Here is a 17,974-nt window from a genome sequence, read left to right as displayed (position 1 = left end):
GCCCTGTTGATCTACAATCACAATGTTCCCTTTGTGTAATTGTGTCCTTTTAGAACTGGGTCATTTCATTCCCAAGTCAACGCGTCACACAAGAACCAGTCATCAGAAAACAGATCAATCATCCAAGGTACCACAGCTCATTGCTGTTTCTCTGCAGAATGGATATCTTGCTTTTAAACATCGATATGTCCCATAATGCTGTTCTCACAGTTGGCTGCAGAAAAAAATATTGTGCTGGGAAAAAACAAGGTTGCAGGTTTAGATTGTGAAAAACTGCTTTACTTAGAATTTAATTATGTTTTCCAACCCTGAAAATTTAACGTGTCTTGCTCCTGTTCATATAAAATTCTGACGCTCAAACAGGCAAGAAAATACTTTGATTTAAAAAAAACAAAAAACAAAGCTTTGGCTTGCCCCTTTTCACTTTGAGGCTTGTAACGCTGAACATATTCACAGTACAAAGACAAAACTTCCCATGACTTCATTTAAAGCACTAAAACTGTTATAGAAAATATTCTAATGTGAGCAAGTGGAAGTCGCTGATTTATTTACCCAGATGTTCCCTTAATGAGTATGAATATGACTATTAAACCAAGCACTCACAAGAGAAAGCGTGTGTCCTACATGTGTGCTATTTTAATATTTTAGCATATTAAGAGTCTCAATATTTTTTCCTCAAGGTCAATTTTAAAATACGCAAACGTGTCTGTTGGTTTAATGAGAATTTTATTGCTTTGATGAATTTGTACATCAGTTCTGAATTGTTGAAGTGTGATCTGCATTTCATTGCTTTGGTCTTGACATAATACAGAACAAAGTTTAGCTTCCAACACATTTGTGTCCATAAATGCTTACACAATGAGACAATTCCTATAAGTCTGCCTCTGCACTTTAAATCAGACAATCAAGATGTACCAGAGTTGATGTCTGTCAGCTCACATTCAGGGGTTCTAACAGAAGTACTGCATTAACAGCTTTAGTCATGTTTTTAAAGTCAAATTCCCTTTCGTGCACACATTTCTTATGGAGCCTCAGCAAAGGATAGATTAAGAAATAAAATTTCTAATTAAATCTATCTCTATCTTAAAAATATACATTTCAGCATACATGACGATATTCACCTTTACTGTGAACGTGTGGCAATCGCGGTGCTGTCGAAGTAAACTCTTTGCACACCGTCCTGAGCACCTAAAGGGTTATTAGTTACAGTTAAATTAAGGCAATGCCCAGTAAATGCACGCACGCAACATTGTGGTGTGGCTGGGGAGAGGGAGGTCTGGGCTTCTCTGCTTAGGCTGCTGCCTCCGCGACCCGGCCCCGGATAAAGCGGATGAAGATGGATGGATGGATGTTTTAATCCAAACTTTATTACCACATTTCATCATTATTATAGTCATTTATTGCTTTATATAATGCAGAGGAACAACCTCATGTGTTTTGTATAAATACAATTGCTATGATTGCTATGAGCATTACTACAAACTAGACAGGAAAGATTTTAAAGACAAATCATTTATTCATGACTGTAACTTATGAAAAAGAAAATGTGATGTTTTATGTGATTACTGAATTTTTCTAAGAATGGTTTAAAGGAGTGTAAAACAAATTCAAATGAAAACTATTTCTAACAAAAAAATCATGCATCACAGTTTATACTGTGTCATCGATTTTTCTATGGACTTGTTGGATCCTTGGAAGCTGGAGAAATAAACTCTCTGCACGCCATCGTCAGCACCTGAAAGAACATGAGGAAAAGTTCAACTAAAGCAATACACAATAAAAGCACACAAGCCTTAACGTGGTGTAAGCAAAACCTGATTGGCAGATGAAGTTGAGGCTCTCCTCACAGGGCTGGTCCTGCCACAGGAGGTGCTCTGTGCTGGTCATGCCCCCACAGGTGCTGGAGTAACAGTCTGGGACAAAATCCTGTGGCCAATTCAAGAAATTCATGGACTGTCCAGACATCCAGAACCACTCGTCTCCTCTGAGGGATCTGTTGGACAGAACAGATGAACAGATCTGAACAGATTTACATTTATCGAGATGTTGCTCTTTATGGAGCATATGGGCGTTTAAAAGCTGCTTGTTGAATTTCACATAAGCTGGATGATCCATATTTATCTTCTTGATGTTGTGTAGGCCTAAAAGAACAATGACAATCATTTAAAAAAAAAGAAAAAAACCTTGTCAAAGGAGCTTGCAAAGAAAAGCGTCTGGACTTCTTTAAGTTGCTTGAAGACGTTTCACCTCTCATCCGAGAAGCTTCTTCAGTTCATTGGAGAGACCAAACAGCCACTTCACAAGCGCATGGCACAACACAGAAGAGCCACCTCCACAGGACAAGACTCAGCAGTCCATCTGCATCTTAAGGATAAAGGACACTCTTTCGAGGATGCCAATGTTCACATTTTGGACAGAAAGGACAGATGGTTTGAAAGAGGAGTGAAAGAAGCCATCTATGTCCACTGTGAGCGACCATCTTTGAACAGAGGCGGGGGTTTACGACACCAACTCTCTGCCATCTATAATCCAGTTTTGAGATCCCTTCCCAGACGCCTTAACGCCCACTCACATCCTGGGCCATCTGATCTCAGGAATTCGCATGATAAGGTGGGGCCAGGTTTCACAATGAACTCACCCGAAACTCTGGCTGATTGGGACCCACACCCAGTTTCACACCTTGGCTCAGGCGATTAGAGGATCATCAGGGGGTCCTTTTGTCCCTCTGTGGGGGGATACTCCCACTAGGTTTATATCTGTGACTCTCCACCATTTGACCTTAGAACTGAAGAAGCTTCTCGGATGAGAGGTGAAACGTCTTCAAGCAACTTAAAGAAGTCCAGACGCTTTTCTTTGCAAGCTCCTTTGACTACGATGACCTGGATGACTGAGAACCTTCACAGATGAAAAAAACCTTGGTACAGCAGGTTTGTTGTGTTTACAGTGAAAGCTGTTTGCAAAGTGGCCTATTATTGCAGCAATGGCAGAAATGCAAATGAGAAAATGGAAGGACGCACAACGCAATGCAAAGATCTGCATCTGCATAATTTGATTTGCAAAGTTTGCAAATTGTCACAGACATCATGCATCATAAGAGTACAGGGTAGTGCATCTGGCCTCTTGGTATTGTGCAGGAACCTTGAACATCACAAACCTTATTCATTAATTATGAAAAAAAAAACCACAACAAAATTGGTAGTTTTTGTGCAATTATACAGCACTTTTCCATTTGTTTGTTATTTTGTTTGTTTTAGAAGACATTTGCATCTTATCGCATCCAAACATACTTATGTTGTAGACCATCTGTCACGGTTCTGGGTCCGTTGGACCCAGTATTTTGAGTTTGTTGTGTTTTGATTTAAGTTTGCATCAGGGATTGTGTTCTTGTTCTCTTGTTGTGTTCATGATGATGATGATGATGATGATGATGATGATTTGAGTTTCATGTTTAAGGAATTGTTCTCGGTTGTATCTCACGTTTAGTTTAGTTCAGGTTCCATGTGTCATTCTGTCTGTCTCTCAGTGTCAGGTCTGCGTCTTGGTGTGGTGTTCTGAGTTTCCTGTTTTATTGTGAAGGTCTGTGTCATATGTGAGTGTGCTCAGTTTACGTTTCCCCTGTTCCGTCAGCTCAGATTCCTCCCAGCTGTGTTGCCCTCCTGTTTCTCACCCCCTGATTACTGGTGTGTGTATTTAAGCCCTGTGTGTTCTCCTGCCTGTTGCTGGTTCGTCTGTATGACGCCGCGTCAGTCTGTTACCCTGTTCCTCGTCTGCGGCTCTCTGCTTCTCATCCCGTTGTCATATGCTCCCAGGTCTGTTATTGTTAGTTCTCCCAGTTTAGGTGTCTTTAGTTATTTGTTATGCCCCACTGTTTGTTTGCCACTACACCTCTGTTAATAAAACCACCGGTATCTCATCCACTGCCTGCATCTTGGGTCCTTCTTCCAACTCCACACGGCTCGCTTCGGCAGCCGTGACACCATCAGGACCAATTTGGGGGAACTGAATAGTTTGCGGACTACTGCAATAACTACTGTATCAGTACCTGCGCAGTCCCAGCCAGACGTGGTCTGTGAAGGAGAAAGGAACGAGGCCCAGCAGCTGCTCCAATTCGCTTTGCTCCTGTTGGCTGTGAAGGCTGAGCAGGTCCCAGTAATAACGTCTACAGTACATCAGAGCATCAGACCAGCAGAGCCTCTCTCCCACAACCGTCACATTCCTGCCACCAAGCTGCAGGCTCACAGGTGGAGGAGGGGTGGGAGGAGGTGGAGGAGTTGGTGAAGGAGTAACAGCTTCTGGAACTACGGGGAAGTACTTTGCTTTAGGATTCTGTTTGTTTAAGCCAGTTTGGTTGTTATTGTTTTCCTTTCATTTTAACATGTTCCATTCAAATATTCTGTAGTTTCATGGTAAATACAAGAAAAACAAATCAAAACAGTATAAATCTTACAATAATGATTTAAGCACACAAAACCACAACAATTTCTAAAAAATAGCACAACAAGACCCTACCAGAGAGAGAAGCAAACACCTCCACTTCACACAGGGTTGTGTAAGTGTTTTTTCCTGGTATGATCACAATGATGTAGCGACCTTCCATTTCATTACACTGGAATGTGTATGTTGGTGTACCATCTAATGATGTGATCATGCCACAACTGATGGATGTAGAGAAAATTTTAAAAAGTTTCAGTGTAACTCTTTTAAATATAATGTTCAGTTTTTTAATAAGGAAAAAATGTTTATGGAGAAATGCATATTTATCAGAAATCAGATCTCACCTGGGGTTCATGTTACCATTTTGATCCAGCGAGTTCCCGATCAAGATCTGTGCCCCAAGAATCCTTGGAATAAAACCATCCTGTCTGTTGATGATGGTGACAGCACTGACTTTATAGACAGCCAACAAGTCTACTCTCCACCAGGGACCCAGATCTTGATCATTGTGTGTACAGCATCCTGAGTTCAAGTTTCCATTTTTGCACCCATCAGCACCCTTTGAGGGCCCAAACACTGGCCCATACCAAGTTGATGACTGTACTGTTTGTTTGTTTAAGGTCACATTTGGAAGCGGTTCAACTAAATTGTTGAAAAGAAGAAACAAGTATGAATCAGTATCAGGCAGATGTGTTTCAGTAGATCAGATCCAGTCGCTTAAAGCTCTACCTGCTGGGGCAGCATACACCTCCACTTCACACAGGGTGAGCGTCTTCTGTTGTCCAGGAAGAAACACATTCACAAAGCGACCCTCCATGCTGCCTCCATCACACCGGTATGTGTAGGTTTTACCCGCATTGATATGTGAGATGGAAGCACACCTGACAGCAGAAATTGTGTTATACCTCTCTGACCTGTCTTCCCCATGTGATGCTGTGCAATGTATGTACGGTCGGAAGGGTAAGATGGCGCTGGCAAAAGGTCGGCAGCCTTAACCCAATTTCCTTCGGGGTCAACCTTCAGGATCAATATTGACAAGCAGAGAGAGGAATGTGTTGCGAGACTTGTGTGCAGTTTACGCTGTAAAGGTGGGCGTGTTACCTGCTTGTCTATGGAGCAGTGATGAAAATGATATTAGATAAGTGTCACAGTGTGTTAATACAGGTGGCTACGTGGTGGAAGGATCAACCTTCCACCATGAGCACAGCAGCCGGAGCAAATTGATAGATAAACATAATGGGAACCACACCCAGCAACAATCAGCAGCTGTGAAATGTACAGCAGCGAGGACGGAAATGAAGGTTTTAAGAGCACATAAAATTGTGTTGAAATTTGGGGCCAACTGACTTGTGGAGGTTGGGAAAGTGTCTGGAACATCGCAACAAACAAAAACACGCACAGAGGGTTTGCTGGATCTGCAGCTCCACTGAACACACATAGAATTAACCCGCCTACTAATGCACACATGCAATGAAAATCAGCTTACACTCATTAACACGTGAATTTCAGCAAGGTTAACTTAAAAAAAAAGAAAGACTGGTATGCCCAACCAGTCAAATTGTGAGATGGTTTCTGCTTATTGAACAACACAAATGACCTACTGAAGGAAGGAAATTCTCTTTTGTGAGTTTAAACGCGATCTTAAGAATTTAAATATGTACATGTACATGTGAGTTAATTATATCATTAAGGGGGGGTTGACACAGGGCCTGGCCCAGCTTTTCCCCCCCTCTCCGTGTAACACAGCAAACAGAACATAATTTTCCCGTTCGTACACTCCTGCCTGTTTTTTGATTGGTTTTTGTTTTTTCTGTTTGTGCTTGATACAGAGCCAGGATGGACAGGACTGAGCAGCAGCAGCAGCAATGGTCGCAAACAGACTGAAAAGGAGGGGAGCAGGACCCCAGGGCACGCTTCAGGCCACACACACACACACTAAATCATTTTACACATTTAAATGTGTAAAAGGAGGGAAAATGTTAGGATTGAGAATGTTTTATAATTATTTTCATACACACATTGCAAACGTGCTCATGAGAGTTGGAACTCAGTCTTCTGAAGGTCATAAGCTTTGTTCGGCGTGACTGATATATTGTGGGAAATGACTTAGAGTGCAGAGGGGTCATTGCAAACATGCTTACACACATAGGTTATGTTTAGAATAAGTCTGTGGGTCATAAAGTAACGAACATGTTATACTAAACCAACTTTGAATCACTAGAAGAACATTATTTTTCTTGCATCTAAATTTCCCAAACACAGCAGTTATCCCACATATGGTCCACCTACTAAAGGGGGACAGAGGGTTGAGAGAGAGAAAAGAAGCATGACAACTAAGAGAACTGACACCTAGTGGGTGTGTGTAATGTTTGGAGAGATGTGCTGCACTTTCATTCCCAACAATATAGCCCCAGATGGTTCTGTAACTAGAGGCCTAGAGCGTCTTGTCCACGGACACAACGACCAGGACAGAGAGCGCGGGGATCAAACCGGCGACATTCTGGTTACAGATGCGCTTCCCAACCCCCAGCGCCACGGTCGCCCCACATGTGATCTGTTTTTAAGAAGAGCTCAAAGGGGAAATTGTGAGATTATTACACTGTCTTATGTTACATTATACCTCTGATTTAAGCTTATGAAATCATTATATAGTTTTAGGTTGCATTATACTCCTGAGTTAGAAGGTGAAATTATTATATTGATTAGACTGATTTGTACTACATTAGACTGCTGATTTACTGTGAATGAATTACACTGTTCTATGGTACTTCATACTGCTGATTTATAAAGAAAATACTGTTTGCGGAGAATCATGGCCTTGCTTTTCTGATTGTAGGAAGAACAAAACATACTGCACAGGAAGCCAAGGTCGTAACTTAGGCTCACTGAGAGAGAAAGAATGTGGATGCTTAGTTTGGAAGTAAGAATGTGAGAAATGGTCAGACACTTCGAGATTTTGCCGGACACCCTCCAGTGCACATCTCCTGTTCGGATGTTTGAAATGCTCAAAGTGTTGTATGGAATAAAGAGAATTGTGTTGATTAAAGTAATTGTTGATTGAGCATTTATGCATCGAGTGTTATTCTTCCTTCAGCCCAAAGATCAAAGAGTTGGGATATTTAACAGGGCAGTATTATGTTAATGTTGTGGAGTTCCAGTTCAGGAGGAAGTAACATGAAGTCCTGAACTAGTCCTGTGGTGGATAATATATAAATATTGCAATCTCTGAAATATTGCTGTTGAAATTATTTTAAGATGAAACAAACAAAGAAAAAATCACAATGAACATTGACTGATATAAATTCATCATTACCTGGGATTATTGTTTCCATTGTTGTCCAGTGAGTTTCCTATTCTGATCTCAGCTCCATCCAGTCTTTCAGCACAGCAGTCTCCTCTGTTGGTGACTTTTACAGCAGTGATTGTAAAGCTTCGCTGCAGGTCCACCCTCCACCAGGGGTTGGTCTCGTCTTCAGCCGTGTGGCTACAGAACCCGTTGCTATAGAACGAGTTCCGTCTGCCATCGATGGCTTTGGACGCAGTGGCAACAGAGAGTGTAGATGACTGGGCAGCTTCTCCTTTGAGTGCCACATTGGGTAATGGGTATCCTTGAAGGAAAACCAAGAAAACAATAATTTCTTTTGGTTGGCCCGTTATTTGGTAAATAAAAAAAAATAAAGAATCATAATAATATTTTTAGAAATTAAAAACACCCTGACATGAAAGCCTTCATTGTCCTTTGACTCAGTAAATTACAGTCTTATGTATCAACATAATAATTAAAGGTGTTTACCGTAGTACACTTCAACCTCACAGAGACTCAGGACCTTTGCACTTCCTGGTAGAAACACAGTGACGTAGCGTCCCTTCACAGAGTTACATGGAAAATAAAACGCTTGTCCGCTGGGAATGTGAGAGATGACAGCACACCTGTGTATAACAGATTCAAAAAGAAAAAGTATAAAAATTAAAAATAAATAAGTCCCACTGATATAATGATAACTGGCTTATGGGTATCAATCACTTATGGGTATCAATCGCATTCTTTCACCTGTTACTTTCAGGGTCACTGATTTTTGTTGAATTTCCGATCCAGATTTCAGCACCATCCAGCCCATGTTTCCCAATTCATCTCTATTGGTTATCATTACAGTCCCAATTGTATACACATTTACCAGGTCTACTCTCCACCAGGGATCAGATTGTTCACTGGTAAGTGTGCAAGACCCTCTTTGATAGCTTGCATCTCTGTTTCCATCAACTGCCTTACCAGCAATACCCACAGTGCCACTGGTTGAAGATTGGACAGCTGTTTTTTTCAGTGCCAGGTTGTAAAGAAGTTGACCTAAATAATTTTAAAAATGCATTATTAATCAAAACAGCTAGTACTGAGCAGAACCAAACCTTTGAATATATGTTGCAACTCTTCACTGATTGCTCACCTTGAATGTTTAGAGTCAAACATAATATACAGTGCTCTGAAAGTCATTATGCAAATATAGTGTTTTTAAGGTTTGATGCCAACCATGGCAGTCAGCTGAGACTTGAAGAAGATTCACTTGAATGAGTGAAAAAAACTTCTTCCACCTGAAAACGTCGAACATCCAGATTTTGAAGGAATGCTTGATCTAGAGGTCCCAGTGATTCTGTTTCTATAATACCATAAAAATCCTGAAAGAAAAGAACAAAACCTAAAACAAAAAAAAAGTAAAAAAACAAAACAACCCCAAACCCAACCGGAAGATAAACAGTTCTGGAGTGGCCTAATCAAAGGTCAAACTTTTAATCACATTGAGATGTTCTTTGCGCATACCACCAAGTGCACTCTCGCGTGACACAAATCTAAGTTGTAGTGGCCTAACATGGCCACTTTTTTCCATAGCTCAATAACACTTCGTCCATCAATGTTAGCTGAACATGATTACATCAAAAATCTTCTGTAGCTTAATTAACACAATTCTGCTGAGAAGATTGGGCCAACATTACTCCACAGTGATGTCAAAGACTTATTGCCAGTTATCACTAATGCTTGAGTGCAGTTTGTCCTGCCAAAAAGTGGCATGACCAGTTATTAGGTTCAGGGGATTAATTAATAATAATGTATACTTTATTGATCCCCGTGGGGAAATTACTTGTTTTTCCTCTACATTTGACCCATTCATTCAGTGAAGCCCGGGGAGCAGTGTGTGGGGACGGTACCTTGCTCAGGTGTACTTCAGGGTAGCCATTCAGTGAATTCGAACCCCCGACCTTCCAAACATGGGGCGACCAATCTACCTACTGAGCTAACCCTGCCCCACAAGAAAAGTTGCCATGAGCAGGATTAGAACCTGGCCCTCCTGGTCTCAAGGCAGCTACTTACTAATTTTTTACTGTAAGGGAGTGAGCTGGTTAGACAGGAGGAAACAGAGGTTAAACGAATATAACTTAACTTAAGCAGATTTTGCAACTTAGCATAGCTGCAAACTAACTTCTACCTCCTTTTGGAAAAAAAAAATCTAAAGTAGCACACTACAAATAAAAATAACGTATTTCAAGAATCTCGGTTACCAACTTCACAGTTGTTTGAATGCTCAGTTACATAGTTTTGGATAGCATTTTTCCCTTTATGAATTAAATCAATTAAAATTGCAATTTGTACTTATTGTGGCTATCTTTGTCTAATAATAAAATTAGTTTGAGGATTTGAAAAATGCAAGTGTGACAAATGTGCAAAAAAAAAAAAAATTAAAGAAGAGTCAAATACTTTTTCACACATATATATATCTATATATCTATATATATATATACACTGTGCAGCTTATTGATCTCGGCTATCACCTGCACTAAGGCTGTTTCAGTTTAGTTTGAAGATAACTTGCTTCAATATCGGCTGTGATTTTTCTTTATTTGACTTTTTTACATTTTCTTTGTTCCATCACCATCATGTGCTATTCTGCACAAGATTGCACTTTGTGGACCAGAATATGTTTGTTCGTAGAGGAAAAGTTTACCTGCCAGCGTTCCAGATGTTAATGTTAACATGATGGAAATGCCTGTTAACATACAGACATTTAAAAGATATTTTTTAAAAAAAGGAATTATTTTTTTGAATGATCTCACTGATGTGTACATTAAATTCCATCATCTTCATTTTAACTTTATTTTTTTCTTAAAGAAAGTTTAAGATACTTTAACTTACCAATGAAGCTCCAACTATGAGTCCCACTCATGGCTTAAGAAAGTATCCAAGTCAAATGTATTATGGCATTAATAAAATGCAGTAATTGGCAGGTAGACTGATTTACTGTCTCGGTAGTTTTCTTCTAAGCACTACCCTGTTTGTTTTGATATCCAAGAATATGCAAATTTTTAGTCAGTAATGTTTGCATGAATGACAACACACCCAAACTCATATCTGGATCTTCAGACCAAACCTTTCCAATGCATGTTTCTACAATTTAATGTTTAAATATTCTATTTTATTTTTTTACATTTTTCACTTGCCGTATTACACATTTTTATTCATTTCACTGATCATTACTTTCAAAGGCACATGCTTACCTCAAAGTCTATCAGCCAGATTCACACACAACTATATGTGCCGTTTTATTGTAAACTTTATTACTTTGATGAAGATGATGACACTTGCATTTCTCAAGTGTAATATTTAATTTCAATGCTAATGTCTCTGACACAAACAGAGATACCTGTGCAGTTACAGTTTTCTACAGCATCGTTTACATCAGGGGTGTGAAATAAAAGTCCTGGGGCCAGCATTGACCCGACAGAGACTCCAATCTGGTCTGCTGGATGGTTTTGGAAAATGTGCAGGGCATGCATTTATGGACTTCTTATAGGTGTACAACTTTTCCTGCTCCTCAAAAGCCATTTATACTACACCAAAGTAGTTAAGTATTAGATAAACAGTTAAATGAGAGAAAAAACATTTTTAATGTGTACAACAGAAATTCGAGTAAAAAAATGAAAGTTTTCATCAGTCAAATAAAAATATAAGGTTTTATAAGTACATGACATCTGGGCAGTGAGCTACCAGAGATTTATCTGTAGTTTTACACACTTGTCATGTAGAAAAACTGAAATGTGCTGTTGAAATTGCACTTTTACAATATTTGCATACATGTGTTTAACATGATATAAGCCCAGCCAGATCAGCAGATGATGTTTAGGTTCACCCCACAGTGGGCAAAATCCAATTTAAGAATTTAAAATAAAACATCAAAACAGATTTAAACTGAATGAAAATGTTGCCATTGATGTAGTACTGGCACCACCTGTTTATACTGAGTTTCATATATGCTACATGGTTAATAATTAGCTTTAAAATAATAATATGTATTACTATTTTTTTAATAATTTGGTCAGAAAAACACTGAAAAGACATCTTTCTAACTCTGAATGAAATTTCTTTCACGTTCATCTTTGTGGATTAAATGATGTAGATAAAATACCTGCCCCGCTAATGTCACAGCAAGTTTGTTGTGTTTTCAGTCAAAACTAAAAAACAAACACGCCTGTCTGGAGAAGGCAGCAATGCAAATGAGAAAACACAACAGCACCTGACTTAAGATCTGCATCTTCTGAGAATATTTGCTAAATTCAAATCATTAAGAGGCATCTGACCTCTCAGTATTTTGCATCTGTTCAAAATTACGTCAAAAGCAGTTTGCCTTTTACACTGACTTTAAATTAATAATATTTGGAAAATAATATTTGTTAAACTTTTTTTTAGTTCATGTAGTGAAATGGGTTCATATAAAAATGTTTTTGTTATTATTAAATATTTTGCAAGATTTCACAGTTTACCCCCGGAGTCACCTCAGTATACATAAGGAAAACTGTTTGCATCACGTCTAGTCATGCCTGTCTGGAAACGCTAACAATGCAAATGAAAGAAAAAACAAGGACACAGCCTGTGACTTAAAGACTATATCTTTTGAGAAATTTTCATTTGCAAAATTCAAATCGTCATTCAAATTGTGAATGAAATGAGAGCAGAGAAAGGCCTCTTAGTATTTTGAAAAGCAAGAATGGCGTCATATATGAAGTGGTGCATATATAGTACATGAGAACACAAACTTTATTTCAGCCTAAATTTTAATTCTAATGAATATGTTCGGCTTGAAACACGATCATAGGAAAAGAAGGAGGCTTTAAAAAACAACAACAAGATAACAAAACAGGAAAATTAGTATGGAAGAGTCTGTAGTGGGATTCAGCAGGTGAGGGAATCTTAAAATCAGTTGTAGTGGCTCAGCATGCGGAAAAGTATCATAACTCATAATCATTTCTATTATGAGTTCCAGTAGATTTTTTTATTGTACAGGCTGTGATCAGGTGACCTGTGCTGTGCTCTGAGGTTTAATGCTCTTTGTTGATTTACAAAACTGGATTCAACAAGATGCAACCCGAATCTTGGCTAATATCCATCCTGTATACTCACAGTACATTTATACTAGACTGTTTAAAGCTGATGCAAAGGTGGAATTCAGTTAATTCAGTGAGTCAGAATAATCATACTGATTATTCTGCTTTATTTTAAATTGTAGCTTAAATTGTTACTTTGCGACTGATTTTGGTACATTTTAAATTGTTGCAGGACTGAATATGAAAATGCCACCAAATCCCTGGAAATCCTTCTGACAATCTTTCTAATTAATTTGTTTAAAGACAAAACTTATTTATACTGTCAGACAGCAGGTCTGCAATGATTTTTTTAAATATAGTGTCAGAGAGAATTTAGTAATTACAGACATGTGTGTTGTATGCTTTATTGTCCACAAATGAAAAATAACATTTTCACACTTTGCTGTGCGTGTAGTGTGAAGTGCTTCTGCACAAATAAAAACCAAACTGTTTGATATTGTTATATTTTATAATATACCACTGTCTTTGTTTATTAATCCAAACTTTATTACCACATTTCATCATTACAGTCTTTGCCATAACTTTAGAGGCACTATTATAGGCACTTATTGCTTTATATAATGCAGAGGAACAACCTCACGTGTTTTGTAGAAATACAATTGCTATGATTGCTATGAGCATTACTACAAACTAGACAGGAAATTATTTAAAGATAAATCATTTATTCATGACTGTAACTTGTGAAAAAGATAAACGTGGTGTTTTATGCAATTACTGAATTTTTCTAAGAATGGTTTAAAGGAGTGTAAAACATATTCAGATATAAACTATTTCTAACAAAATAACTATGCATCACAGTTTATACAGTGTCATCGATTTTCCTTTATGGACTTGTTGGATCCTTGAGTGCTGGAGAAATAAACTCTCTGCACGCCATCGTCAGCACCTGAAAGAACATGAGGGAAAGTTCAATAAGGCAATACACAATAAAAGCACACAAGCCTTAATGTGGTGTAAGTAAAACCTGATTGGCAGATGAAGTTGAGGTTCTCCTCACAGGGCTGGTCCTGCCAGAGGAAGTGGTCCGTGCTGGCCACGCCTCCACAGGTGCTGGAGTAGCTGTCAGGAACAAAATCTTGTGGCCAATTCAAGAAATTCATGGAATATCCAGACATCCAGAACCACTCGTCTGCTCTGAGGGATCTGTTGTAGAGAAAGTATAACGAACAGATGTAAACTGATTGGAAAATGCAGCTATTGACATTTAACATAAGCTATATGATTGATATTTATCTTCAAAATAACAAAATATGTTAAATATACTGGAAAAATTTCACTGGAAAACAATTTGAATTTTATCATTTTAAGCATAATTTTGCTTAAGTGAATAGAAAATCCAAATGTAAGTTTGACACAGCAATGCAAATAAGAAAACACAACAACACAAAGCATCTAACTTAAAGATCTGTGTTGGGTCTGCGTTTCTGTGTGACTACCTGTTAATGAAATTCAGATTAACAAAGCACAGTAGGCGATCACTGGGAAGATGCAAATATGCCTGGAATGAGTTCAGAAAATTCCAATTGTCGTTCTTTTTTCTTTTGAAACAAGCATTAAACAAGAAGGGTCATCTCCATCAACCTGTATATGGTGTAACCCCTCTAATCGTCTCACCATACACAAGCACAGGTAAGGTCATAAATGCAGGAAGTAAATATCCTCGCTAAATAAGAGAACAGAACCCTCACATAGGATGTGCCTTGAGTTACACTGTAGCCCCCCTCACCATTCAACAGGCTGGGGAAGACAACAGAAACAAAGGAATGTCTTTGATGATAGAGTTTGAACTGAGACTTACAAATTTAAGTACACAATGACAACATTTAAGATAAGATGAGAATCTTTATTAGTACCACATCTGGAAAATTTGTTTTGTCACAGCAGTGCAAAGTTATATAGCAAAAATTAAAGAACACAGGAAAACAATAAGAATAATATACTGTACACAACTGTACATAATAGAATAGAATAAAAAAAATACTATATATAGAATGGAATAAAATAAAATAAAATGTACAATAGGATAAAAATTTAATACATATACAACTGAGTAAAAATACAACTTTGGCAGAATATTTAACATTTTGACTCTAACAATCTGCATCTTCTGAGAATATTTCCTCAGAAGAGGCGGGGCATCTGACCTCTTAGTATGTTGCAGCAGTTTAAATTTACATAATATGCCTTCTTTATTGACTGTGAAAAAATGTATTCCCTATGACACACAATTGGATAAATAATCAGAAAACAAGCAAATATTTTCTTGACTGGGTTTTTTCTTTTACGGGGTCATTGTGTTGTCAGAAGTTATTTCTTCTTTAAACCATTGGTAGTTATTTTCATTCACTTTGTACATTGTTTGCATTTCTTTCTGGCTTTTGTTGTTGTGTCTTTCTCCATTTATTTGGTTGTTTCTTCTGTTTCTTTGTTCTCATTTGATATTTATGTCTAGTTCTTTAACAGATTTTTCCATTTCACTTGTGATTGGAGAGATGCACCATCTCATTTATATTATGTCCTCCTCATTATTTAATCTGTGATGTACATCAGCTAAATGCATCTATAGCTATCAGTACCTGCGCAGTCCCAGCCAGACGTGGTCTGTGAGGGAGAAAGGAACGAGGCCCAGCAGCTGCTCCAACTCGCTTTGCTCCTGTTGGCTGTGAAGGCTGAGCAGGTCCCAGTAATAACGTCTACAGTACATCAGAGCATCAGACCAGCAGAGCCTCTCTCCCACCACCGTCACGTTCCTGCCACCAAGCTGCAGACTCACAGGTGGAGGAGGGGTGGGAGGAGGTGGAGGAGTTGGTGAAGGAGTGACAGCTTCTGGAACTACAGGGAAGTACTTTGTTTTAGGATTCTGTTTGTTTAAGCCAGTTTGGTTGTTATTGTTTTCCTTTCATTTTAACATGTTCCATTGAAATATTCTGCAGTTTAACTGGACACTGAAAGCTAAAAGTTCAGCAAAGTGCATGATGTTCATTTAGTCCTATAAACAATGGTAAATACAAGAAAAAGAAAAAACAACAACAGTATAAATCTTACAATAATAATTTAAGCACACAAAACCACAACAATTTCTAAAAAATAGCACAACAAGACCCTACCAGATAGAGACGCAAACACCTCCACTTCACACAGGGTTGTGTAAGTCCTTTTTCCTGGTATGATCACAATGATGTAGCGACCTTCCATTTCATTACACTGGAATGTGTATGTTGGTGTACCATCTAATGATGTGATCATGCCACAACTGATGGATGTAGAGAAACAACAAAGAAAATGATAGATTAGAATTTAAAACTATGTTCAGACATTAGTTTTTCATTGTTTAAATAAACAAAAAAATATTGAATTTAATGTTAAAGGAGAAAAGTTACATTTATCAGAAATCAGATCTCACCTGGGGTTTTGGTTACCATTTTGATCCAGCGAGTTCCCGATCAGGATCTGTGCCCCAAGAATCCTTTCTGTATAACCATCCTGTCTGTTGATGATGGTGACAGCACTGACTTTATAGACAGCCAGTAAGTCTACTCTCCACCAGGGATCCAGCTGTTCTACAGTGCAAGAACAGCATCTTATGTTGAAGTTTCCATTCCTGCACCCATCGACACCCTTTGAGGGCCCAAACACTGGCCCATACCAAGTTGATGACTGTACTGTTTGTTTGTTTAAGGCCACGTTTGGAAGCGGTTCAACTAAATTGTTGAAAAGAAGAAACAAGTATGAATCAGTATCAGGCAGATGTGTTTCAGTAGATCAGATCCAGTCACTTAAAGCTCTACCTGCTGGGGCAGCATACACCTCCACTTCACACAGGGTGAGAGTCTTCTGTTGTCCAGGAAGAAACACGTTCACAAAGCGACCCTCCATGCTGCCTCCATCACACTGGTATGTGTAGGTTTTACCAGCATTGATATGTGAGATGGAAGCACACCTGACAGCAGAGAGTGTGGGGGCAGCATTATGTTAGTATTATGGGCCTCATGTTAAGGAGAAAGTAACATCAAGTAATTAACTAGTCCTGTGGTCGATAATATGTATATTGTAATTGCTGAAACATTGCTGTTCAAGTTATTCTAAAATAAAACAAACAAAGAAAAAAATCACAATGAACATTGACTGGTATGAAGTCATCATTACCTGGGATTATTGTTTCCATTGTTCTCCAGTGAGTTTCCTATTCTGATCTCAGCTCCATCCAGTCTTTCAACACAGCAGTCTCCTCTGTTGGTGACTTTTACAGCAGTGATTGTAAAGCTTCGCTGCAGGTCCACCCTCCACCAGGGGTTGGTCTCGTCTTCAGCCGTGTGGCTACAGAACCCATTGCTATAGAACGAGTTCCGTCTGCCATCGATGGCTTTGGACGCAGTGGCAAAAGAGAGTGTAGATGACTGGGCAGCTTCTCCTTTGAGTGCCACATTGGGTAATGGGTATCCTTGAAGGAAAACCAAGAAGACAATAATTTATGTTGTTTGGGCTCTGACAACTCTTATTGATTTATATAATAAAAACACAAAGAATAATTGCATGTCACAGTCCTGGGTCATTTTGACCCAGCGTTCTTAGGTTTCTTGTGTTTTTCTACTTTTTTAGTTCATGATTTATTCCATGGTTCCTAGGTTGTTTATTTTATTTTACTGGATTCCGTCTTGTGTCTCTGCCCTCTGTCTCCCCATGTGTCTGTGTTATATTGTTGTGTGAGTTCTCGTGCCGTGGTTTGTGTTTCATTCTGTTATGTTTTCCATGTTTATCCAGCGTGTCATGTTTGCACTCTTCCTTGTGTTTCTCAGTGTTCCCTCCAGTCTGCATCTCTGTATATTTCCTGTTTTACTCTGAAGGTCTGTGTCTCATGTTAGTCTATTCTGTTTTGCTTCCTTGTCTCGTTGTGCCCAATCAGTTCCACCGGGGTTGCCACCTGTTCCTTGTTCCCTCATGTTCCTGTCTGTGTATTTATATTGTGTGTCATCTCGTCCTCGTTGCTGGTTCGTCTGTGTTTCTTCCCTGCCTCATTCTGTGTCATCTTCCCGCGTCTCCCTGCATCCCGGTTTCAGTTTAGTGTTTTGTTTGTTTCTCCCAGTATAAATTTCTTTGCTTCTGTTTCTCGCCT

At 38.8% G+C, this 17,974-nt stretch overlaps 2 protein-coding genes across 2 annotated transcripts in view; both read right to left on the bottom strand.

Moving 5' to 3' along the window:
* Positions 1–718: 718 nt before the first annotated feature.
* LOC120739376 overlaps positions 719–17,974 on the bottom strand; it is a 33,679-nt gene continuing 16,423 nt past the window's right edge. The window contains exons 14-20 of the mRNA XM_040041136.1: positions 17,008–17,302; positions 16,650–16,801; positions 16,265–16,562; positions 15,969–16,114; positions 15,438–15,693; positions 1,815–1,993; positions 719–1,735 (exon numbers count right to left, since the gene is read on the bottom strand). Coding sequence (XP_039897070.1) covers positions 1,644–1,735; positions 1,815–1,993; positions 15,438–15,693; positions 15,969–16,114; positions 16,265–16,562; positions 16,650–16,801; positions 17,008–17,302 — 1,418 coding nt within the window. The 3' untranslated portion in view covers positions 719–1,643. The remainder of the gene's footprint in view (positions 1,736–1,814; positions 1,994–15,437; positions 15,694–15,968; positions 16,115–16,264; positions 16,563–16,649; positions 16,802–17,007; positions 17,303–17,974) is intronic.
* Positions 8,254–10,703, bottom strand: LOC120739351 (fucolectin-4-like). The gene is made up of 4 exons (XM_040041111.1): positions 10,616–10,703; positions 10,428–10,469; positions 8,486–8,779; positions 8,254–8,364 (listed from the first exon to the last, which is right to left on the bottom strand). The coding sequence occupies exons 1-4, from the start codon at positions 10,644–10,646 to the stop codon at positions 8,303–8,305; spliced, it is 429 nt and encodes a 142-aa protein (XP_039897045.1). The 5' UTR covers positions 10,647–10,703; the 3' UTR covers positions 8,254–8,302.

Source organism: Simochromis diagramma, unplaced genomic scaffold (assembly GCF_900408965.1).
Source record: "Simochromis diagramma unplaced genomic scaffold, fSimDia1.1 OVJJ01000370.1, whole genome shotgun sequence".
Taxonomy (NCBI): domain Eukaryota; kingdom Metazoa; phylum Chordata; class Actinopteri; order Cichliformes; family Cichlidae; genus Simochromis; species Simochromis diagramma.
The sequence above is the reverse complement of the archived record's forward strand: the minus strand, read 5'-3'. Positions and strand labels throughout refer to the sequence as shown.

Bases quoted from the DNA above. Each gene is read 5' to 3' on its own strand.
- LOC120739351 (XM_040041111.1), bottom strand. From the start codon at position 10,646: ATGAGTGGGACTCATAGTTGGAGCTTCATTG. The intron at 10,470-10,615 runs GTAAGTTAAAGT...GTATGTTAACAG, and splicing joins TCATAGTTGGAGCTTCATTG to GCATTTCCATCATGTTAACA. The intron at 8,365-8,485 runs GTGAAAGAATGC...TGTTATACACAG, and splicing joins AGTGACCCTGAAAGTAACAG to GTGTGCTGTCATCTCTCACA.